The 20,105-nt window shown below is 34.6% G+C and overlaps 1 protein-coding gene across 1 annotated transcript in view; it reads left to right on the top strand.

Moving 5' to 3' along the window:
* VWA8 (von Willebrand factor A domain containing 8) overlaps window positions 1-20,105 on the top strand; it is a 179,625-nt gene that overhangs the window by 37,120 nt on the left and 122,400 nt on the right. Inside the window, exons 6-14 of the mRNA XM_015633778.3 lie at window positions 1,194-1,358; window positions 1,760-1,809; window positions 2,135-2,243; window positions 5,241-5,345; window positions 10,051-10,182; window positions 11,862-11,996; window positions 12,077-12,154; window positions 16,801-16,961; window positions 18,219-18,332. Coding sequence (XP_015489264.1) covers window positions 1,194-1,358; window positions 1,760-1,809; window positions 2,135-2,243; window positions 5,241-5,345; window positions 10,051-10,182; window positions 11,862-11,996; window positions 12,077-12,154; window positions 16,801-16,961; window positions 18,219-18,332 — 1,049 coding nt within the window. The remainder of the gene's footprint in view (window positions 1-1,193; window positions 1,359-1,759; window positions 1,810-2,134; window positions 2,244-5,240; window positions 5,346-10,050; window positions 10,183-11,861; window positions 11,997-12,076; window positions 12,155-16,800; window positions 16,962-18,218; window positions 18,333-20,105) is intronic.

Here is a 20,105-nt window from a genome sequence, read left to right as displayed (position 1 = left end):
ATGATTCAAACCCATGTGGCACAGCAAGGAAATTTGCAATAAGCCTTCAGTCACTGATCTCAATTGTATAAAGTTGCCTGCTGTGCTTAAGTACCATAGTGAATTTCTGAAAATATATCATTATTTCTTATGCCTTTCATCTGTGGTTAAAATTTTGCTGATCCATGCCTTTTAAAAAAATTTTTGTACTATTTAATTAGTAGATGCAGTTACTAGAAGCATTATTATTTTTAGATTTAAAAAACTTTTAAAATACAGTTGTATTTAAAGAATGAAAATGAGAGTTCAAACTTAGATTTGATTGTAAAACATCTCTCTTCCTTTTAAACACTTTTTTAATGATTAAACATTTCAAAATGATTGCCTCAGGCACACTGATAATAGTATATAAATCAGATAAATCTCTTGCTACAGTACTAAATCTAATATTGTTGTTTTGTTGTTTGGGGACTATTGTATTATATAAACTAATGTTCAATTTCGCTTCTCCTGTGTGAATAATTACTGACCATTAAGTCTGAAGGAAATGTATTCATCCATAGTCTCAGGGAGGACTTAACTGTGATGTGGATAGAGAGCATTTTTGTCTGCAAAGAATCCTTTGCTTGACATAGTACAACAATTAATGTCCTCACAAAGGAGACTAGTTCTGTATTGTTTTATATAATAAAGAATAATTTGTGGAGCTTCTAAAATGGAGATTTTAGCTGCCTTTACACTTAAAAGAGAGGTGAAAAAAAAGAAAGAAAAAACCTTGTTCATTGTAACACAATTCAAATGCTTTAGAATAAAATGTATTTTGTGGTCAGTTTATTTTCTGTCCCTTGTAAAAGGAGTGTTGTATTTGTATGTTTTCACAAGATGTAATGCAATGTAACATCACAGCAGGCACCATAATTTCTAGGATTTTTGGTCAGAATGGTACAGGTCTGAAATTAATTAATACTTTTTATGGAAAAATTAATATTTTTTTCTATGTTCATTTTGGAAAAACTTGTTTTTATCATCCACATATTTGACCAGTTCAAGTCTTCCTAGTCACTCTGCATGAAGGACAAGAACATTTGAGAACATTACCACATTTAGGCTGAAGGACTGGGGCTTTTAGTTGACTTGGAGCTTAGTCATTATTAAGTTTTTAACGACGCAATGTGGTTTTTTTTCTTCCTGTTGCTTTGTTTTAATTTATTTAGGAGCATACAAAATCAGAGTTAGACACATGGAAGATTGTTCGGGTTAGTGAAGATTTTCGAGTGATAGCCTTGGGCCTGCCAGTACCTAAATACTCTGGTAACCCTTTGGATCCACCCCTTCGCTCTCGGTTTCAAGCGAGAGATGTTTATCATCTGCCCTTTAAGGTGAGTGTGGTAGCAGAAGACTGGATCATTTGTATTGAGTAGAGATACAGATTCTGATGTTATGTTTTACTTACCTCACCTTTGAAAAGAATTGTTGGGTAATAAATTTATCTTAAAGTGCATTTTTTATATTTCCATATTGCATAATAAATTCCTGACACGCAGTCTTAGAGTTGCCATGGAATGCTGCAGCAGAAAAGTAACTTCTGTAACACAGCCGTAAAAGAAAGAATTGGATCTTTTTTGTTATCCTTAAATAAAATTAATTCTGTGTCAAGGAGCGAATAGAATCCTCATGTCTGAATTAGTGGGAAAGACAGAAAATTCTTCATATCATGACCTGTGACCCACAGTATAATGCCAAAATTAATTTACTCTGTGATTTTATGTTCTATTTCCAGGACCATCTTCAGCTGTTATATTCACTTGGATCAAACATATCCCCAGAGAGGTAATTTTTCATAATTAAAAAAAGAAATAAAATTAATGAATGAAGAAGCTATGTCCTTTTAGGATTCCATGCTATTCTTGTGTCTCTATCACTGCACAGAGACCAGAAGTGAAGAAATTTTTAATATGTGTGGGCATATGCACGCACAGCTTTTTGTATGCAGCCCTCATATAATGAATCCTTAATTCTTTAGAACCTCAGTCACACCTTACTTGTGTGCACTCAGCAGTAGTTTCAGCATCTTTTACTATGTTTAACTTTTGATGCTTTAGTATTTTAAATATGGATAGCATATATAAAACTGTAATTATTTTTTCATATGCAGAATTTCTCAGCTCCTGTCTTTTGCTACAACTCTCTGCTCTGAGGAATCTTCTACACTGGGACTTCCAGATTTTCCTTTAGACAACTTATCTGCTGCAGTTCAGATTTTGGTATGTGCATACACATGCTGTGAAACTGTATGGGTTTAAAATTTCTTAGAATTAGATCTAGTTTATTCATAGTTGTTAGAAGAAGATTAACATGAATATTTTTTTTAAAAAAAACTGAAAAAACTAAGAACAGTTTGGGGAGAAAAGTCTCAGATATCTCTGGATAGTATTTTAACCAAACATATAGCATAATACTAAAGAACAAAGTATGGTATAACATAAGATTTGTGTTGTTATTAAGTGTATCTTAGTGCTCAATTTATTTTTTTCTCCCTCTGGTAAATTGCCTTACCTGACTTCAGGACATCTAGAGTTTATCTGATGGCCCTGAGATAACAGATGGAGAGAAATAAAAATCACAACCTAAAAGTGCTTTGGATTTAATGTTATACATGTAAATCAGATTGATTGCATTACAAAGACACCTATTGCTCTCCACTGACATCTTAAAGGACCCAAAACAAATGTGGGCATAGGAAGCAGTTAAATTGTATGAGATGAAGCCTACAATAGGTCTTTGGGCTGACTGGTAAATTTAGAGTAAACGGAAATGGAGGATTATGTGAAGATGCAGGCTGTGCACAATCTAAGTCCAGAGGGAAATAGGAATTGTACATCTGTGGGGTTCACAGTGGCAGTTCAGGTAGGTCAGGACTAAAGCTGTCAGTCTTTCTGCTTTCCTGAACAGTCTCTTGTCCCTTGGACTTTATGATTACGTGGTAAAATGTCAAAGAAGTCAACATGGGAAATGCCCCCTGAAGGAAGTCAGGGACATGAGACATGAATAAAGAGAGAGGGGTTGGTGCCCTTTTGCATGCAGGAAGGTACGGTCAACCCAGCAGGATAGAATATCAGGAGTTTCTCAGACCCACTCTCCAAGGTGCAGGTGTATGTAGAAGAAACTCTAGATAGTTCTCTGTTGTTTCACGTGCAGACATTTTGCCTATGGTACTACTCAGCAGCAGATCACTTCCTGCGTATTTTATTGGATTATATACATTAAAGCATATAAATTATTTGTGTTACTGTGGTGCTCAATCCCCTCAGTAAGCTGGGTACTTACAGACAGAATTAGTTTTCTGAATTAGGAGTCCTACAAAGTGAATAAAATTCAAGTTCAGTGAAATGAAGTAGTATTTGGAGGGCATTGGGAAAAAATATTGTTGGATTTTGAAATAAATTGCAACTTTTTATTCTTTGAGCCACAAAGTGAAAAATTATTTTTAAATGAATGCCAGACGGCTTTCTGAGTAACAGAAAGAAAATGAGCCCTAAGCTCTTATCTAAACTATGGAGTGAAGGAAGCATTTTATTTTGCATTAGAGGATGTGAAATGTTACCATTGTAGGACAGTGTCTTTTTTAGCTAAATGGGAACTGTTTATTTTAGAATTAGTTTTAATCACTTGGATTTCTTAGTTATGCTCAGTGATTTCAGGCTACATCATTTTTCCTTTGTATGCTGGGTTAGTGCCATACTCTGTTTCTAGTTTAGTGTGTCTAACTGCTTAAAAGGGTGAGGAGAGTGTATTGTGATGAGTAGTTTCTTATGTTCTGTCATAGTCACACATTCACAAAACATAATTTCTTAGTTTGTGAGCTGCTACCTGACAAAAGGGAAATTTTTTTATAGGGTCTTGTTCGGAAGAGGCTTATTTTATACATTACATTGTAATTATTACTAATGTGAGATAATGTGGAAAAATTACATAGTATGTCTTTATACATAGATGGAGGGCTTTTAAAATGCAATAAAGGTCTTCCAGATCCTTAAAGCTGTACGTTTACTATAGTGCAAAAAATTGTTTATTTCTACTGATTTTATTTATTTTTTTAGGTGGAAAATTATAAGTAGTGTTACTCCTTATAAATTCAGTTACGCATCTCATAAAATATGTGTCTTCTGGCTTCATTTCCAAGGAACTCTTCTTTCTGTTGTGTGCTTATGTAAATCCAAGTGTATAACTGAAAAATCAGTTAATTTTATTTTAGTTGGTTTTTTTGCTTTGATGAAGGCTTAAAAAGATAGTGCCAGTCAAGTGACTGTTTTCCACTAGTGTTACACACAAGTACTCCTTAAAAAATTTGCAAGTCATTTTTGAAGTAAACAGTCAATACTTAATTAATTAACTTAGAGAGTTTGAAATGCCTTTTTTCTACCAGGATAGGCTTTATGCATAGTGTCTTCAGTAGTGCCTTCAGTAGTCTTTCTTTCTTGCTGCAGCAAAATAGTTAAATGTTTTTCTAGCTCAAGCAGCAATGGACAAAACAGTTAGTACTTAAATCTAACAAGGAAATCATAAAAAAATTAAATGTTGGGGTTTTTTTTCTGTAGAAAGTGCAAGCATACTCAGTTATTCTTTTAAAAACAAAATAGTTTTAATTACTGTTCAAAAATTTCTATGAACTGATTTGTTAAGTAGAATTGGTACAATATAATAGAAACAAAATTAAATACTATAAATTGCTGTGAATTTGGAGATCACAATTGAAATACATATTTCTTGTCATATGGTTTCTTTTCTAGTAGTACTGTGAAAATTGTTTGCCTGTGGTGTTATTTGTCTCTTGGTGATATTTGTCTTTAGATATCTGAACCAGTCACCATAGCTTCCATTTATGCACAGGAAAGAAAATAGTTTTTGGGACATAGTTCTTCTAATCTACTTTGGACATTTAGATTATATAATGAGTTATATTACTATATATATATATATATATATAATTTAATTATATATTATATCATTAATATAATTAATACAGTTGATTATATTATATATATAATTTAATGATATATATAATGAGTTACACCTGAGAAGTGCATGCCTGTTTCCACATCTAGTCAAATATTGCTTGTAGTGGTCTTTTGTATATTGCCCATACAGACTTATTTTGAGTTCAAAGCTGTGCAGAATATTTGGGTTAATGGCTGGTGACAATAATGAGAATGAGAAGAATGAGCCAATAATTTTTTCAATTTTTTTAAAATTTGAATTAGGATTCCTTTCCTATGATGTCTGTCCAACATGTTATTGACCGGCTTTACCCCTATAATCTTTTCCTTGGAAAGGAAGGCAGGACTGCAGTCAAAGACATGTTAAAAGTAAGTATTGCACAATATATTTATATTATAATTCTAGGGAGTGATGGATTATGGCTAATGGTATGTCCTGGTTTAGGGCAAATTTTAAGAGGAAACTTCTGTAGTGGTGTTTTCTAGAAAGCAAATTCAAGCAGCCCCTTCCCCATCTGGTTTGGAAGGTAAAGCTCCTTTGAGAAAAGTGGAAAAAACCTGTTTATTTTACAAGCAAAGTACTCACAAACATGGAAAAATGAATAATACTAAACAAGGGAACCTGTTACTGCTCTGAAGAGATGGCAAATTCAGAGAGAGAGAGAGTCCTTGCTGTGGGGTGTAGTTCAGCTTGCTCAGTCTATCGTCAGTCCCTCTTGAACTGGAAAATGCCGCATCCTGAGCCCCGGTGGGCCACAGGTGTGAACTCCTGGTGTTTGTTTCAGTCCAGAGCAGGACTGAACAGTTCCAAGGAAAAGAAAAGCCACAGTCCAGGGAACTTCTCTGCCTCAGCTGGCTAAAAAACTAAGTAAAAGCAGAGAGCTCTCTCTCACTTGTCTGTGCTGTAGACAACACTGAGAGAGTGAGGAATGCAGGGGAGTGAAAATGCAGCTTCTGCACACACGAACTGCGCGCCACCACTTCTCCCTCCCTTCATTCTTGGATCTGGTTTTAAAGGTGCAGAACTTATTTCTGGGCTAAACAGAAGAATGGGGATACAGTTCAGCATCATTAAATCACTCCAGGACATGGTACTTCATTGTTCTGTATAAAAACAGAAGTCTTAGGTAAATTAAATGGCTACATTGTTGCTGATGCTTAGAACTTTCATAACAGTATTTAAAAAACCACACATTAATTAGTTAATTTCATTATAGTGAAAGGTGAAACCTCTAGGATCTTCGGAATATTTAGACCTCAGTTAAAGACTACAGAAAAGTTCTCATTATATAGTAAGTGGTTAATTAATTTGAAAGTAGTTACTTGTATGGTTAAGGCAGTCAAATGCTTAAAAAATCTTCCTCATCACTACCTTCACAAACTTACTATGTCAACAACTACATATAATCTTATTTGGAATTTTATTCTATTTGCATACTAAAAATCTTGTTAAGCAATGAACCTTAAGAAACACAGAAAATAACTGGTTGTATTGAAGAATGTCTCTTTATAATGATGTTATAATAATAGCAGCTCCAAAACTGTATAAATTTTAATAGAGATTATTCTTTGCATTCTGTAAGAATGGTGAGGGAGAGCAGTCTAGCAGCAGCAAGACTCCTCTTTTCTATGGGTCTCCTAAGAGTGTGCAGGTGATAAGTGCCACTGAATACTTCTTTCTGTGTAAAAGGAAGGGCTAATCTTAACTGGGTGGTAACAAGAGTTGAAAAAAAAAATTACTGAAAATGTGCTGGCACTGATGGATTAATTCATGTGTTCAATCACTTAACATCAGATAACATTTAAAGAAAAAAACCCCAAATTTCAGAGGATGGAATGTGAAGTTTAGGTGTCAGACTCAGAGGTAGATATGGGGATGTAGTAATATAAGTGATAGCCTAATTTCAGGATATTTTCCCTTCCAGTCAGCTGTTGGAGCTGAGAAGTGAGATAGGCAGTAGTTATGCCAAACAGGTAGTTTTGGCAGCTGTTAGATGTTGTGCATGTTTCCTGAAGAGATCATATTCTTAAAGCACTGTCTTCCCAATGTTACCTTCAACTTTGAGAAATCCTTTTCTTACACACCTTGCTTACTGAGGCTACACCAGGATCTAATCATTACTTGTAATTCTTATTCTCAGTAATGAAATAATGTGACAAACTGACTTATACTTTCCCTGGGAATGAGGGGTAGTTTCCTGGAAGTGTTTGTGGATGAGAAACTTGACATGACCCAGCAATGTGAGCTTTGAGCCCAGAAAGCCAGCTTTACTCTGGGCTGCATCAAAAACAGCTTGGCCAGCAGGTTGAGAGAGGAGATTCTGCCCCTCCATTCCTCTCTGGTGATACCCCACCTGGAATAGTGTTGAAGAAAAAAGGATGTCTTTCAAACAGCTTTTTTAATTTGATACAAATGTAACACCTTCTTTCAAACTAATCAGCATTAAAAAAGACGTTTAAGGATTGCTTACTAATCCAGCGTCATAAGTGGTCTTTAGAGGTGCCTAACACACAAAAGCATTTACACAAGTGCTACAGTTTGAAGCATTCATTAGTTCACTAGCTTGCAACAGATAGGACAGAAGTACCGCAATAAACTTGCCTGATGATCTGCCTTTATTTACCCTTATTTGAAGTTCCTGCACCTTGGCAACTGTATCAATTTGTATTCTGATTCTTAAAGATGATCCTTACCTTAGAAGATCTGATGAAGGAAAATATGAGTTGGTTGGAATTTTAGCTTTCAGAATTATTCTGTACCTTCATGAAATACTAGCATGACAAATTATTTTGACTGACAGATGAACATTTGAAATATAATTGTAAAAATTAAGTTAAAAAAGTATTTAAGGTTTTTCTCTGCAAGACTGAGATATGGAGAAATCACTGGTTTCAAGGAAAACAGCTTCCAGTTAAACATTGTGAAACAATAAGCTTGAGCATGTATGATGTGTTTCCTACAGCACTGGAGTTTCCTGTGCACAGCTGAGAGGCTCTTATAAAACTGATTGGCTTCATTTAGGCCAAGCATGGTGGCAAAAAAGAGAATCCACATTTTCTATACTTATTTCTTCATTGTCCCATAAACTTTTAGTATTTTACTCCAGATTCATTGGCTGTTTTGGGTTTATTCTTCTAATTCTCTAATGCTTTTTGCGTGCCTTTTTTTCAGCGTGGGAAACACCCACTGTACTGAATGTGCTCGGTGGTTGTACTCTCAGAGCACAAATATTTTTTTCCTTTGGAGCTATCAGCTTGAACATTTTATAGAGGAAGTTTTTTCTGGCTCAGCAGAAGTTTTTAGTGGGTTGTACATCCATTTTATGCCATTCTGATTCCATTTCTGCCTATCATAATTCTAAATGAAGAACTGTGTCAGAGACCTGGCTTGGTCTGAAAGCCACAGACAGTTTTGTTTGCTGCTCCTGCTCAGTTGTAAGTGTGGTATTTACTAGAGGTGTGAGGTTGTTTAAACTACAGTATTCAGTTCAGCAATATCTATGTGATACATGTGATAAGTTTTCAGTTGGATGAATTTAAGTTGTGTAAATTCAGTAACAATTTGTGCATAGACATTCCTCTTTCACTGTCCTGACTTAATGTCTAAAATGCTACAGAACCCTCAACAACAACAAAGAACAACAAAGAAAGCCCCACCAAAACAAAAAAATACCCAACCAATCAGAAAAACACCTTAGAAATTTTAAACTCCCAAGACCTTTGTGTACAAGTTCTGCTGTTACTGTCTCTAATTCCTTGTTACCCAGTATCCAGCATCTGCTGGTGCAGGTAATCCTGCTCACTCTGTTATTTTCTCTTGTTGGATTTAGTGTACAAACAGTTGGCAATTTTGTATATAAGCACCCTTGACTCTGTGGAAAATGCCATTAACTTAGTAAGAATATTGGAATTTATTAATGAATATAAGAGTGGGAAGATTTGTTAGTTGCTTTCACAGAATTATAGTTGGAGTGTTTCTTGGAATCATACTTGGAGATAGTACTCAGTGGCATTCCTGTCCTCTCTTGTTGTTTAAGAATTTAATGGTATCTGAAATAGACTTGGGTGTTATAATAAAAATGTAATTTGTTATAGCCCTTTACTAGAGCACATTTATCTTAAATATGTGTTTAAACACAGTATTTTTGTGGACTTTTGCTCCAGAATAGAAATTTACAAAGTGATGAAGAGCAAACGCTTTTGTAAAAATCCATCTCAGTTTTGTTTATAAACTTTAATAGGCAGTGCTATGAATCCTAGTAGTAACAATACTATATGCCTTTTAAGAGTGATTTTATATTAATGACTTCTCTTTAAAAAACTCTTAAGAAACTCTTAAGAAATCTGAGTTGGACAGAAATCTGAGTTTTCTCTTGCTTACTCAAATTTCATTCTGCTAAATAAAATGGCTCTATGAATTCAGTGGTTCCAGTTAACTTTTTTTGTGCATAAAGTCCCCACTATTACTCTCCTTAACAAACATTTTTTGAATGGTTTTTGTGTTTTCTATGTATAGCAAAAATTAAGATTATAATGCTCAAAGGAGGATTGAGAAAAGATATGTCCTGGTTTATGTCCTTGATATAACCAGAATATGCTGTAGGCTTAATTTGTACAGGTTGTCCTCAATTTTCATTCTATGAGGGAGCTAGGAAACTAAGTAAATGCCATGTTTGCTGGTTATTTTTATTGGTAATTAGATGTTTTAATCTACAATTGGTTATAATGAGCTGCAGAGATAGGTGATCTATTTTTTCATGTGCTAAAGGTTATGGTTCATTTCTTGTGTTATTTTGGACTGCCAGGCTAAGACTTGGCAAAGTCACCATGTGACATTTTCACTTTACATCTGTCACTACAGTCTGAATAAGTAGTTGGTGTACAGTCTCTCTGCTTTGGTTTTAAATGTAAGATATGTACACAGGTATCTGGAGTAAAAAGTTGAAGTAAATGGATTTAGGAATTCACATGCAATTGATCATGAGCATGCTTCCGGCATTATTTTAGAAGGGACAGTTTTGACAACCAGAAAGTTGTATTTAATGATTAATTCCGTCACCCATGAATTTTACAGCGCTTTGAGCTTCAAGATTCAGAAAAACACTTGTTTCCCAGGAAGATTACTAGAGTAGAAAGTGTACATGGAAACAAACCCCTCAAGGCTGATGTAACTGTCCAAATTGGTGAAAAAGAAGTGACATTCCAGGTATGAATTTTTATATTCATCGAACTATAATATCTTTTTAAAAATCACTAACTTGTTTTCATCTCTTCAAGTATTTGACAGACTTGGTACTAAAAGCCATTTGCATTGAATTTTATTTTTTTTTGTAGAATAGCACATGGTATTTATTGGTGATGCATTTATGTACTGGAATATTAGTGTATGGATACACATGATTTTATTTATAGATAAACTCATAGTTTCCTCCATATGATTTATTACAGTTTGGATATAAAAAAAGCCTTTCAATTTCTCTTTTCTGTTTTATTGGATTGGAATAGCAGAGAGTACTTATGATGCTCTTAATGCTGCTTTCCCTTTTTGTAAAAAAATAGTCTGTCTTTGTTTACACTTCAAATAAAATCTAATGAGTGCTTGTTAATGTTCCTACACAGGATGTTGGGAAAATGGAACAAAGTAATCTCATCAAATATGATTAGTTTGAGTTTCTCCAAGTGAAGTTTATGACCTGCTAGGTGGTGAAATAAGTTCTTACTCAGGAAACAGATGCTGATCTGAGAATTTGAAGTTGATGTTGAATTTGGATAGTCTAGAGAGTCTGTAAAGAAGGTGAATTAGTGGGAGTCAAGAGATTAAAATATTGGTGAGGAATATCCTTAGAGAGTTTGTACCATGACAAAATGAAGAGGGGAATTATGGATGCTAAATTCTGACAGTGCCTGTACATATTACAGGCCGTACAGCTTCTCAGGCTGGGCCTGAGAAAGTAGTCTGGGAAAGAATTAAAACAATCCTCAGGAATACAAAACAACCTTGCAGGTGTTGTTATGTGTTCCTTGTTTTCCTTGCAGGAGAAAGTCAGGGGGGTGGTGACCCCACTGACCAATGATGGTAATGTAGCAGTTTACTAACCAATAAGAGTTTCCTTTCTGTACTTTCCACGTATCTGTCTATAAAGCAGGCCTGCTAGCAATAAACTAAAGGATCCTCTTGTTCTGACTCCCTGAGAGTCTGTGTCGTTCTTTTCAGCCGTTCCCAATCGGAATGACAGGGAATAACAGCAAATGGGAATTTTTCAGGAAGACTTGAGTCTGTAGGAACTTCATTAAATTCTTTTCTGAAGCAAAGATTTTTATTTTCATTTGACATATAGGAAATAGATTCTGAAAGTACTTCTGTGGAATGTCTCTCTTATGCTTTCTGAACAGGAGGGCATAAGAAGTTTGTAGATGAAACAGTTTCCAGACTACAGCAGGAAGTGGAAATGTAGAGCAAGTGCCTTAACATGGTGAACAATTGAAACTCTTCAAAGTTTGAGTCAAAGTAGTTCCTTCAGATTTTCACAATACCAATTGCTCTATCTCTTCCATGTTTCTCTGATGAGCAGTGAATATTGGTGACTTTTTATTTGTCTCTTTCATGAACAGAAATGTTCATGAAGTTCTTTGCATTCCCCAATGCTGTAATTGTATTGATTCGCATCTTGTTAATTTTTTTTCATGAAGAGCGGGTGAAGGAGTTTGTCTATTACAAATTAGGTGCTTTAATTTTGTGACAGTTGACAGTTTCAAGTTTGATGGATGACAATTATCATCAAAATATTACAGTAGTTTTGGCAAGCATAACCTAGTTCGCACAAAGCTTAGTATTATCACAGTATAGCTTATTTAGCATTTTGATTTACTTTTTTGTTCTTATAGGTTCCAGCTGGAACTGGAATGTTAAAAAATCATTCTCGATCAGATACTTTCATAAGGACTTCCAGCCATAATCAACTGTTGGCAGAAATGATGCAATCCCATATGGTTAAAGATATGTGTTTAATTGGAGGAAAAGTAAGAATTTAAATTTCTAGTCTCCGTTCTTCCCCGTGATCTTTAGAATGCAATCTAATTAATATTTTTTAACTTTTTAGGGCTGTGGCAAAACAGTTATTGCGAAGGAGTTTGCTGATATATTGGGATACAGCATAGAGCCTATAATGCTGTATCAGGTAAGGAAACTAGCTGCTGATGATCATGCTTTAAATATGATCTCAAACAGAGACTGTCTCATAGCATTAAAGATGTTGGGTGTTTTTGCAAGTCCCAAGCTTTGTCAAGCTTAAGAGCGATGTCAAAGCCAGTAGTCACTCAGTACTTGTTTGGAAAGAATTGTCTATCTTAGGTTGTAGTACACTCTAACCTCATGGCATAATCTGAAAAATTCCAAGATTTACAAGTATAAATAATTGATTTTCTAGCTCTTCACACAGAGATAATATGTGTAAGGTTTTCTCCATACCCATGAAGAATGAAAGCGCTGAAATAAAATACATAGTCAAGGGTCTCCTATGACCTTATGAGTCAACATACACCAAATATAAAAGGATTTATATTAAAGGATTATTTTATTAAATAATTTTATTAAATATAAAAAGATTTACAGTTCTAAGTGATTGGCAATCCTGCAGGAAAACATTAGCATCACATTTAATGCAGCATACTGGTCTCTTTCTTCGATCCGTTTTCTGTTTTAATTTTTTCCCAGCCAGCATGGGGACCTCCAAAGGAAGACATGGGAGTGGCATCTGATTTGAAAGTGTACTGGCATTTGGGAAGAAACACTGACAGATGGGTGGTGAGGTTGATGGGTTGAAAAAGTGAGAGGAAAATAGAAAAGAGAAATACTGATGATGACGGTTTGTTTTCCTGCACTGTTGAGAACCTCCCCAGACAGTATTCTGCTGCTTTTCCTTCCCCCCCTGTGTGGCTTCAGCTGATACGGGTGAAGACTTTGTCTGCATTACTGGAGTCAGGCAGATGAGTTCTGCCCTTTTCTTAATATTTTAACGTGGCCAGGTGTGAGGAGACTTAGGTTCCAGGGCTACATATCCTCATCAGTGTTACGTCATGTTCATAGTAATATACCTGGATTCCCAACACTGCCTACTGTCTTTTGTGTAGTGGCCTATTAAAACAGGTGCAGGATTTCTGAGTCAGAGCTGTGTGTCCAGCTACTCTGCATACTTCTCTCTGTACTCGTCACTGTAAACATAGCTTTAAATCATCCCAGAAAAATAACTTCTGCAACTTGACAAACCTGCTTAAGGGCAAGCATGCCTTAATCCTTGTGTTGTTACACACAATGCAATATTTGGTATTCACCAGCAAAATTAAATAATTGTTTGCTTGAAAACATGGCCACTGTTTCTCAACTTCCTACTTCTAATTAGTATGGCTTTAATGAATATGAGCAGTCAGCTTCATTTTTGGAGTCACATGAGCAGAGCTGACAATGGAACTATTTATTTAGTAAACATCTTTCTTTGAAAGGGATCTATAGCTCCTATTAAAAAAAAGTAAAGTCTAGGAAAGGATTTGATGTATTTCCCACTGAAGTGAACCTTTCCTTTGATTTCACCAGGGTTTGATCAGGCTCAGAGGGCAAAGGGGTTTTATAGAAAGGCTTTTGGTGATCTCAAAACAGTATCAACAAATCAAATAAATGATGGGTAGCTGCTTGTTCACTGTAAATTCCTGTGTAGCCAAGCCTAGGTAAGATCCACATATGTATATATATAAATGTTTCCCAATGTACAATGTGTTACATAAACTCAAAAGTTTTAACAAAAAGCAGTGTATAAAAATAGTATTGAATGTTGCTGAGCTATAAAGAGAATTTCAGAATGCATTTGTTTTTCTTAAAATATATACCTATCAGGGGCTTTGCATAGCAAAGTAATAGCATAATTTAAGGATGGAATAAATGTTAAATTCATACACTAATTCAGCTGTGAAGATTATGAAAAACTTGATAGTGCTGTAAATTAAGTATTTTTTTCTACTTTCATTCAAAAAAGTGTCTTCTGGTTGTTTTTTTTCAGAGAGACATCATACTGTCCTGAATCCATTTCTGAAATTAAGGAGACTTTTCTTTGGTCTATGGTTCTTATGTACTTTCTGATAATTTTTGCAGGCAGAAAAATTAATAGAGGGACATTTACCTTTGGTCTGAAGCAATAGCACCATTTCTCCTCAGGCTGACTGAAGAAACTAATGCTTGGACTTTTTTTTTATATATGTGTGTATATATATATAGTCTTTACTTTGAATATTTGCTTCATTGTTCTTTGCAAGTTGATTTAAGGACTTGAATAGTATGAAAAGGTGTATCTCCCTATATTGATTTCACAGGAAAAATGACTCTAAAAGCTTTTATGTTGTGAAATGAGAATCAAATTTACCTAAAGCAAACCTTTTGGAACATAGATCATCTCTTATACTAACAGTTCCCTGAGAGAGCAATTCCTGTCTCATCTGTGATATCTGACATCATTATATGGATTTCTCATTATATGCAGTTCCATGTAGGTAAATTGCTGAGAAGGGAAACCCGTCATGATGAGGAAAGTTTGTTTTTAAGTTGTCTCTTAAAGCAGTTAAGCAACAGCAAATGAGAAGCAGTAGCCAGCTAGTGCTTTGTGGAATGTAGCTAGGGAAGTTTTAATCCAAGTTGCTTAAAATAAAATATTTTCTTCCCCCAGGAAGGGAAAAAAGAAGGGAAAAAAGAAACAGTTGAAGTGATGTTATAACAGTTTTCCAGCAACTTGCTCCTTTTCTTCCCTAGCAAAAACACTTTTGTAAGGACATCACTAGTGTTTGTGTACTGTGATGTTTTTGTTTCTAGGACTTTTTTTTTTTTTTTTTTGCCTGACCTCATAATTTTTCTTTACCAGATCCTTCCAGTTTTTTATTTGAAAAATACTAACAAATGATGAGTCCAAATTGGCATGAAAAGCAGGAAAACGTGGATTCTTCACCTCATAATTGCCAAGAACATGATTAGTACTTCAAACCATGAAAAATGGCTAGGTTGGAGGCTTCTGTTGGTATAGCTGCTAGAGGGAATGCAACAGAAGTTATCCTACCTGGTAACTTTTTTTTTCCCCCTGTATTCAAACTGCTCTAGAAAATAAACAATGAAATGTAAAACAGATAAGTTATATTGACTGTTACAAATTAAAATAAGCTCTTTGTTTAACAAGGCAATATATTGTTACCATTGCTTTGTCCAAAATGAGAGGAATAATAAATTCTTATATTTCAGTTAGCTCCCCTCCAAAGGGAGCCCATTTTAATGTTAGAGTATTATAAGATTAATTGAATATCCTATGTTAAGTGATTTGAATAAAGTTTATTAAAAATTGGTTTACAGTAAATAAATAAAAACAATAAATCACTGGGCAGGCACTTAGCCATAAAATAAGTTCATTACATAAACCATGCAGGTGTTAGCAATGGTATTCCTTTTTAATCATCCCTTAATTTGATCTCATTCAACCATTTAAATAACAATGTTATATTCATGTTATATTTCAGAAAATATTTTGCACAACATACTCTCCTGAGTTTATCTGCAGGAAATTAATGCATGGTTCTCCTTGCTGGAATTAGAGAGGGACATGCTGTATAGCATACCAGGCTCCCAGTCAATTCCTACTGTATGTTGTTTCATTTCTCTACAGATGAATTATCCAAAGGTGTGTTAATTAAATATTCATTACAGCATTTACTTGCTGCTGAGTGCACAGTTCTTAAGTCCTAAACCCACATTTTTCTCTCTCTTCTATAAAAATGTTTCATGTCTCATACATTAATAAAATAGAAAAGAGTGAACACAGCAGTAAAACAATAGAAATTCAACAATAAAAATACAGTATGGTTTTGTAGATTTGAAAGTGAGACTTTAAATTAGATAAATGTGGAAACACTGAAGGAACCAGGCTTTGTCCTGTTATTTTAGGGCTTTTAAGGAAATGTGGAAAAAGGAAATGATTCAGGCCATATGACGTAATCTATTCTATTTTTATTTTTTAAAGTTCAAAAGGTTTGTAGTTGTGAAAAAGACATATGCAAAAGCTACAATTACAGTAGAAAATATGTTTTTATCTGATTTTGGATTGTGTTCACAGCACAGCCTGAGGAAGGTATTTAGTCTTCCAGGTCACAAAATTACCATTATATCTTTATTTCTCTATTGCATACCTGTTGTAATGGAACATCTAAAATATGTGTGCTGAAGGATATGCTATATTTTGTCTTTGGTTTTATTCCTTGAGCATTATTTTGTAATAGGCTATGTACTTTTGATAAAAATTGTTACGGGCTTCTTTCTTACCCTTCTTTCTTACCATTATTCTCTGATGCTTACACTGCATTTTCCTGCTGAGAGGTGGAATGTCATGCTGGTTTGTGTTCAAAATTAATGATAAAATCTTTGCTTTTTCAGGCGGCTTCCATATGAAATAAATTATTCTTTTTGCTCCAGGTGTAAATTGCTGCCCCCTTCTGTACACAGGTCTGTGTACAAGTTGCCATATACTTGTGTTGTGTTGAAGGGGCAGGGGAGAGAAAAGCTTTAGCTCTTGTTTTGAAGAGGTGATATTGGCAAGCCTAGAACTTCCAAAGACTATTTAACATTTTGTGAGTAGATTTGTGTGTGTATTTCTAATACTCTTTGGAAAAGTAATTGAAGATTTCCTGCTAATCTGCCTATATTCTTGGGAAGAGCAGAATGCATTTTTTTTAATGAGAAAGCATGTACTCAGAAATTAAGAGAACAGATCTTAAATATATTCTGATGGACTGATTCTTCCAGGATATGACAGCTAGAGATTTGCTACAGCAAAGGTACACTCTCCCGAATGGAGACACTGCTTGGAGACCATCGCCGCTTGTCACTGCAGCTCTGGAAGGAAAGCTTGTTCTTCTTGATGGCATTCATCGAATTAACCCAGGCACTCTAGCTGTGCTCCAAAGGTCAGGATGTGAGCTTGGATAAGTTGGGTGCATGTGATGTGTGTATTGAGTGCATGCATACTGAGACCTTAAGTTCCTGCTGGTGAATATGGCTTTGGAACTTCATGGATACCGTAAAGATCAAGCTGAGCATTGAAGTTTCATAGAATATATAGTGCTCATTTTTTTTACTTGGGAGCAGAAGAAATTATTTAATTTTTTGTAAGCCTAAAATAATACAGGAAATTTCAGTCTGTTGTAAATGAAGAGTGTCAGTCTGAATTTTGGAATGAGCTAGATTTTATTCTATGATTATGAAATCTAGAAATTAGTAGTATTTGTGCAACAGTTTTAAAACACAAGATGTCAGAAAACATTTGAAACACTTTGAGTGCATTCTGCTTCTAAACAAGCATGTTATAGTATAAAATATGTTACACACAACATACTTTATATTGATTGCAAAGATCTCTTTCTAAACATTATTTCATAATTCAACAAAAAATAAATTAAACTTTGCAAAGCAGTAATCGCAAATAATATGTTAATAATTATTTATTGTTTATTATTAAAATAATATATATTTATTTATGATAATTATTTTATATGTTAATAATTATTTATAATTAATAATTTATTATTGACTGTCAGGTCAAATACTTATGCCATTTCATAAGTAAGCATTATATACTGCCGTTTGCAAATCAAAGGACATAGTGAGCTTTAAAAGCAGGCTGTAGCAAAATAACTTTCTTCTTTTATTATATATATATCTGCAGAGGGACAGAACAGAGATTTATACTTGCCTGTTTTTTTGCCTTTCCATCTCTTTAGTGTTCTTTTCTGATTTTTAGTTCTCACATTTGCATACATTACAGCTAATCAACTTGGCATATCACAAAATAAAAGCTGGGTCTGTATGTATGTTAATCATTAAAGCCAGCTGAAAGATAGCATTTCAAGAAATAAAAGTATATTACTTGGTACAAGCATAACAAAAAAACAGTTTCATGCTATTTATGCACACTCCACTGGTAAGACAGATTATTTTGTTTTTCATGTTCTTACCATATGCTTTTAAACTTAAGTTGACTGACTACGTGCTAAAACTTATGTATGTTATTTTACCTCCATGACTGGATGCATCTTGAGTTGGTAGCATTTTTTGTTTTTACTGAGGCATACATTAACTGAGATTGCTTCTAAAAGCACCCTTAGTTGTTATATGTATTACAAAAATTAATCAAAGGCAAGATAGAGCTTATTCTTTATTTTCAGATTAATACACGACAGAGAACTGACTCTCTATGATGGCACCAGATTGTTGAGGGAAGATAGATACCAAAACTTAAAAGAAGAATTGCAGCTCTCTGATGAGAAACTACAGGAAAGGTAAAGTATCATCTAAGACTATAGAATGCAAACAACATTTCAATTTTACAATTTTTTTTTTCTAATAAAAAAACTGCAAAATGCTTTTCTATATAACTGATTCCTTCTAATTGTTAAGAGAAACATCTTTCAAACATCAGGTTCCTCCTAAGCTCGATTTCTTTATGTGGTATGGCAAAAATCATATCCTGTTTAGAGTGCTTGAACTAAAAGGAAAACATGCAATATCCTTTAAGAGAAGGAGTTAAAAATTAAAGAGAAATTCTAAGTAGGTACAAAAATAGATATAAAGCTATATAGTACTTATTTTTGGAGCATTTTATTAAAAGTCTTGGAAAAGAAAGCTAAATTCAGTTAAATACTACTTGTTATTTTCTTTTGCCTCATGAGCTAGAAAGCTGGTATTTAATTTGCAACTAATATGGGGCAGGAAATCCTAAGGATGGGTTGGGACCCATTATGCTTATTCTCTTTGTTCCTTTACTTCCACTTGTCTGCTAGATACATTCCACAGCTAGAAATGTTTTCTAGTTGTCTGGGGCCATACCTGATACATGATCAAATACTGCTGACCGATTTTAGTTAAAGGGAGGGATATTGGTGGTTGTATGTCAGAACAAATGTTATCTAATATTCAGTAATATATAAGGAGCTAAACATATTGTGATTCTGAAATGGATCTAACCACTGAAAAGGCAGTTGAAATTTTATGTCTGATGTCCATGCTCGTATTTATGTGCAAGGTGTGTGTGTGTGTCTAAACTTTGAAGAGGCCTGATGGGTTTATAGCAGGTGGGCATTCATGATGTGCCACATATTTTCTCTCATTTATCTTGCTGAATCTGATTTTTCCTTTGACTTCCACAGTCCACCCTTTAGAAAATCTGCTTTTCTTTTACTTACTAGCTGTTTCCATATTTCTGGTTCCCTTTTCAATCAAAATACAGTGAGTTTAAAAAAAAAAGGCAAGAACTGCCCTACAAAACCAACAAAATACTTAAACTTCATTCTAAGCCTGCTTGCAATTCTATCCAGTCTTCAGAGGCCATATAACTAGCTAGATGGTCATTTTCTGCCTTTGTTTTATTTGAGTGAAAAACTATACATTAGGGAAGTGTTCTGTTTATCAAGATTTTAAGCACAGACTTAGAAAAGAGCAGAAAAAAACTCCAAGGGCCCATCTGGGATGGTATCCCAACTTTGCATCAGACTTTGTACTTCGAAATATATCTGTTGTGCCAGTCTCCTCTTTGCTCTGTGTTCATGGCCTTGTCCAAGGTGCTTTCAGACAGAATTGCAGTGGCTGTACTATTCTGCCTAGTACCCTTTAGTTCATTGAAAATATTCTCTAAAAACCTGGACAGTTCATCACACATTCATCTTCAGAGCTGCCACTCCTAGTGGATCAAATCTCACAAGAATAGAGATTTACATCTGGATCCTGCATGTCCTTTTTTGTTCTAACAATGGCTGTTTTGGCAGTGGGCTCCCTTTAATCTTCATTATCTGTTAGACCCATAAGCACTGTCCAAGCTGTCTTCTTTAATGATTGTTCTGCAGACCCTTCTCTTTTGTGTTGCCTCTGTATCTACTTTCCTTTTCAGTGTCATTGAGTAACCTTTTGGTTCATCTGTTCAGTGGTAATTGTGCATTGCTTTTGGCTACTTTGGAGGCTCCAAAAGTTGTCTTTTTTTTTGTTTTCCTTGAAAGACTGTTTCTCTTTCCTTTAGATCTTGATGTGCTGCTTTTATCTAGCCACCTGAATAATTTGTA

The sequence above is a fragment of the Parus major genome, chromosome 1 (assembly GCF_001522545.3).
Source record: "Parus major isolate Abel chromosome 1, Parus_major1.1, whole genome shotgun sequence".
Classification (NCBI taxonomy): domain Eukaryota; kingdom Metazoa; phylum Chordata; class Aves; order Passeriformes; family Paridae; genus Parus; species Parus major.
This window is presented reverse-complemented; position numbering and strand designations above follow the sequence as displayed.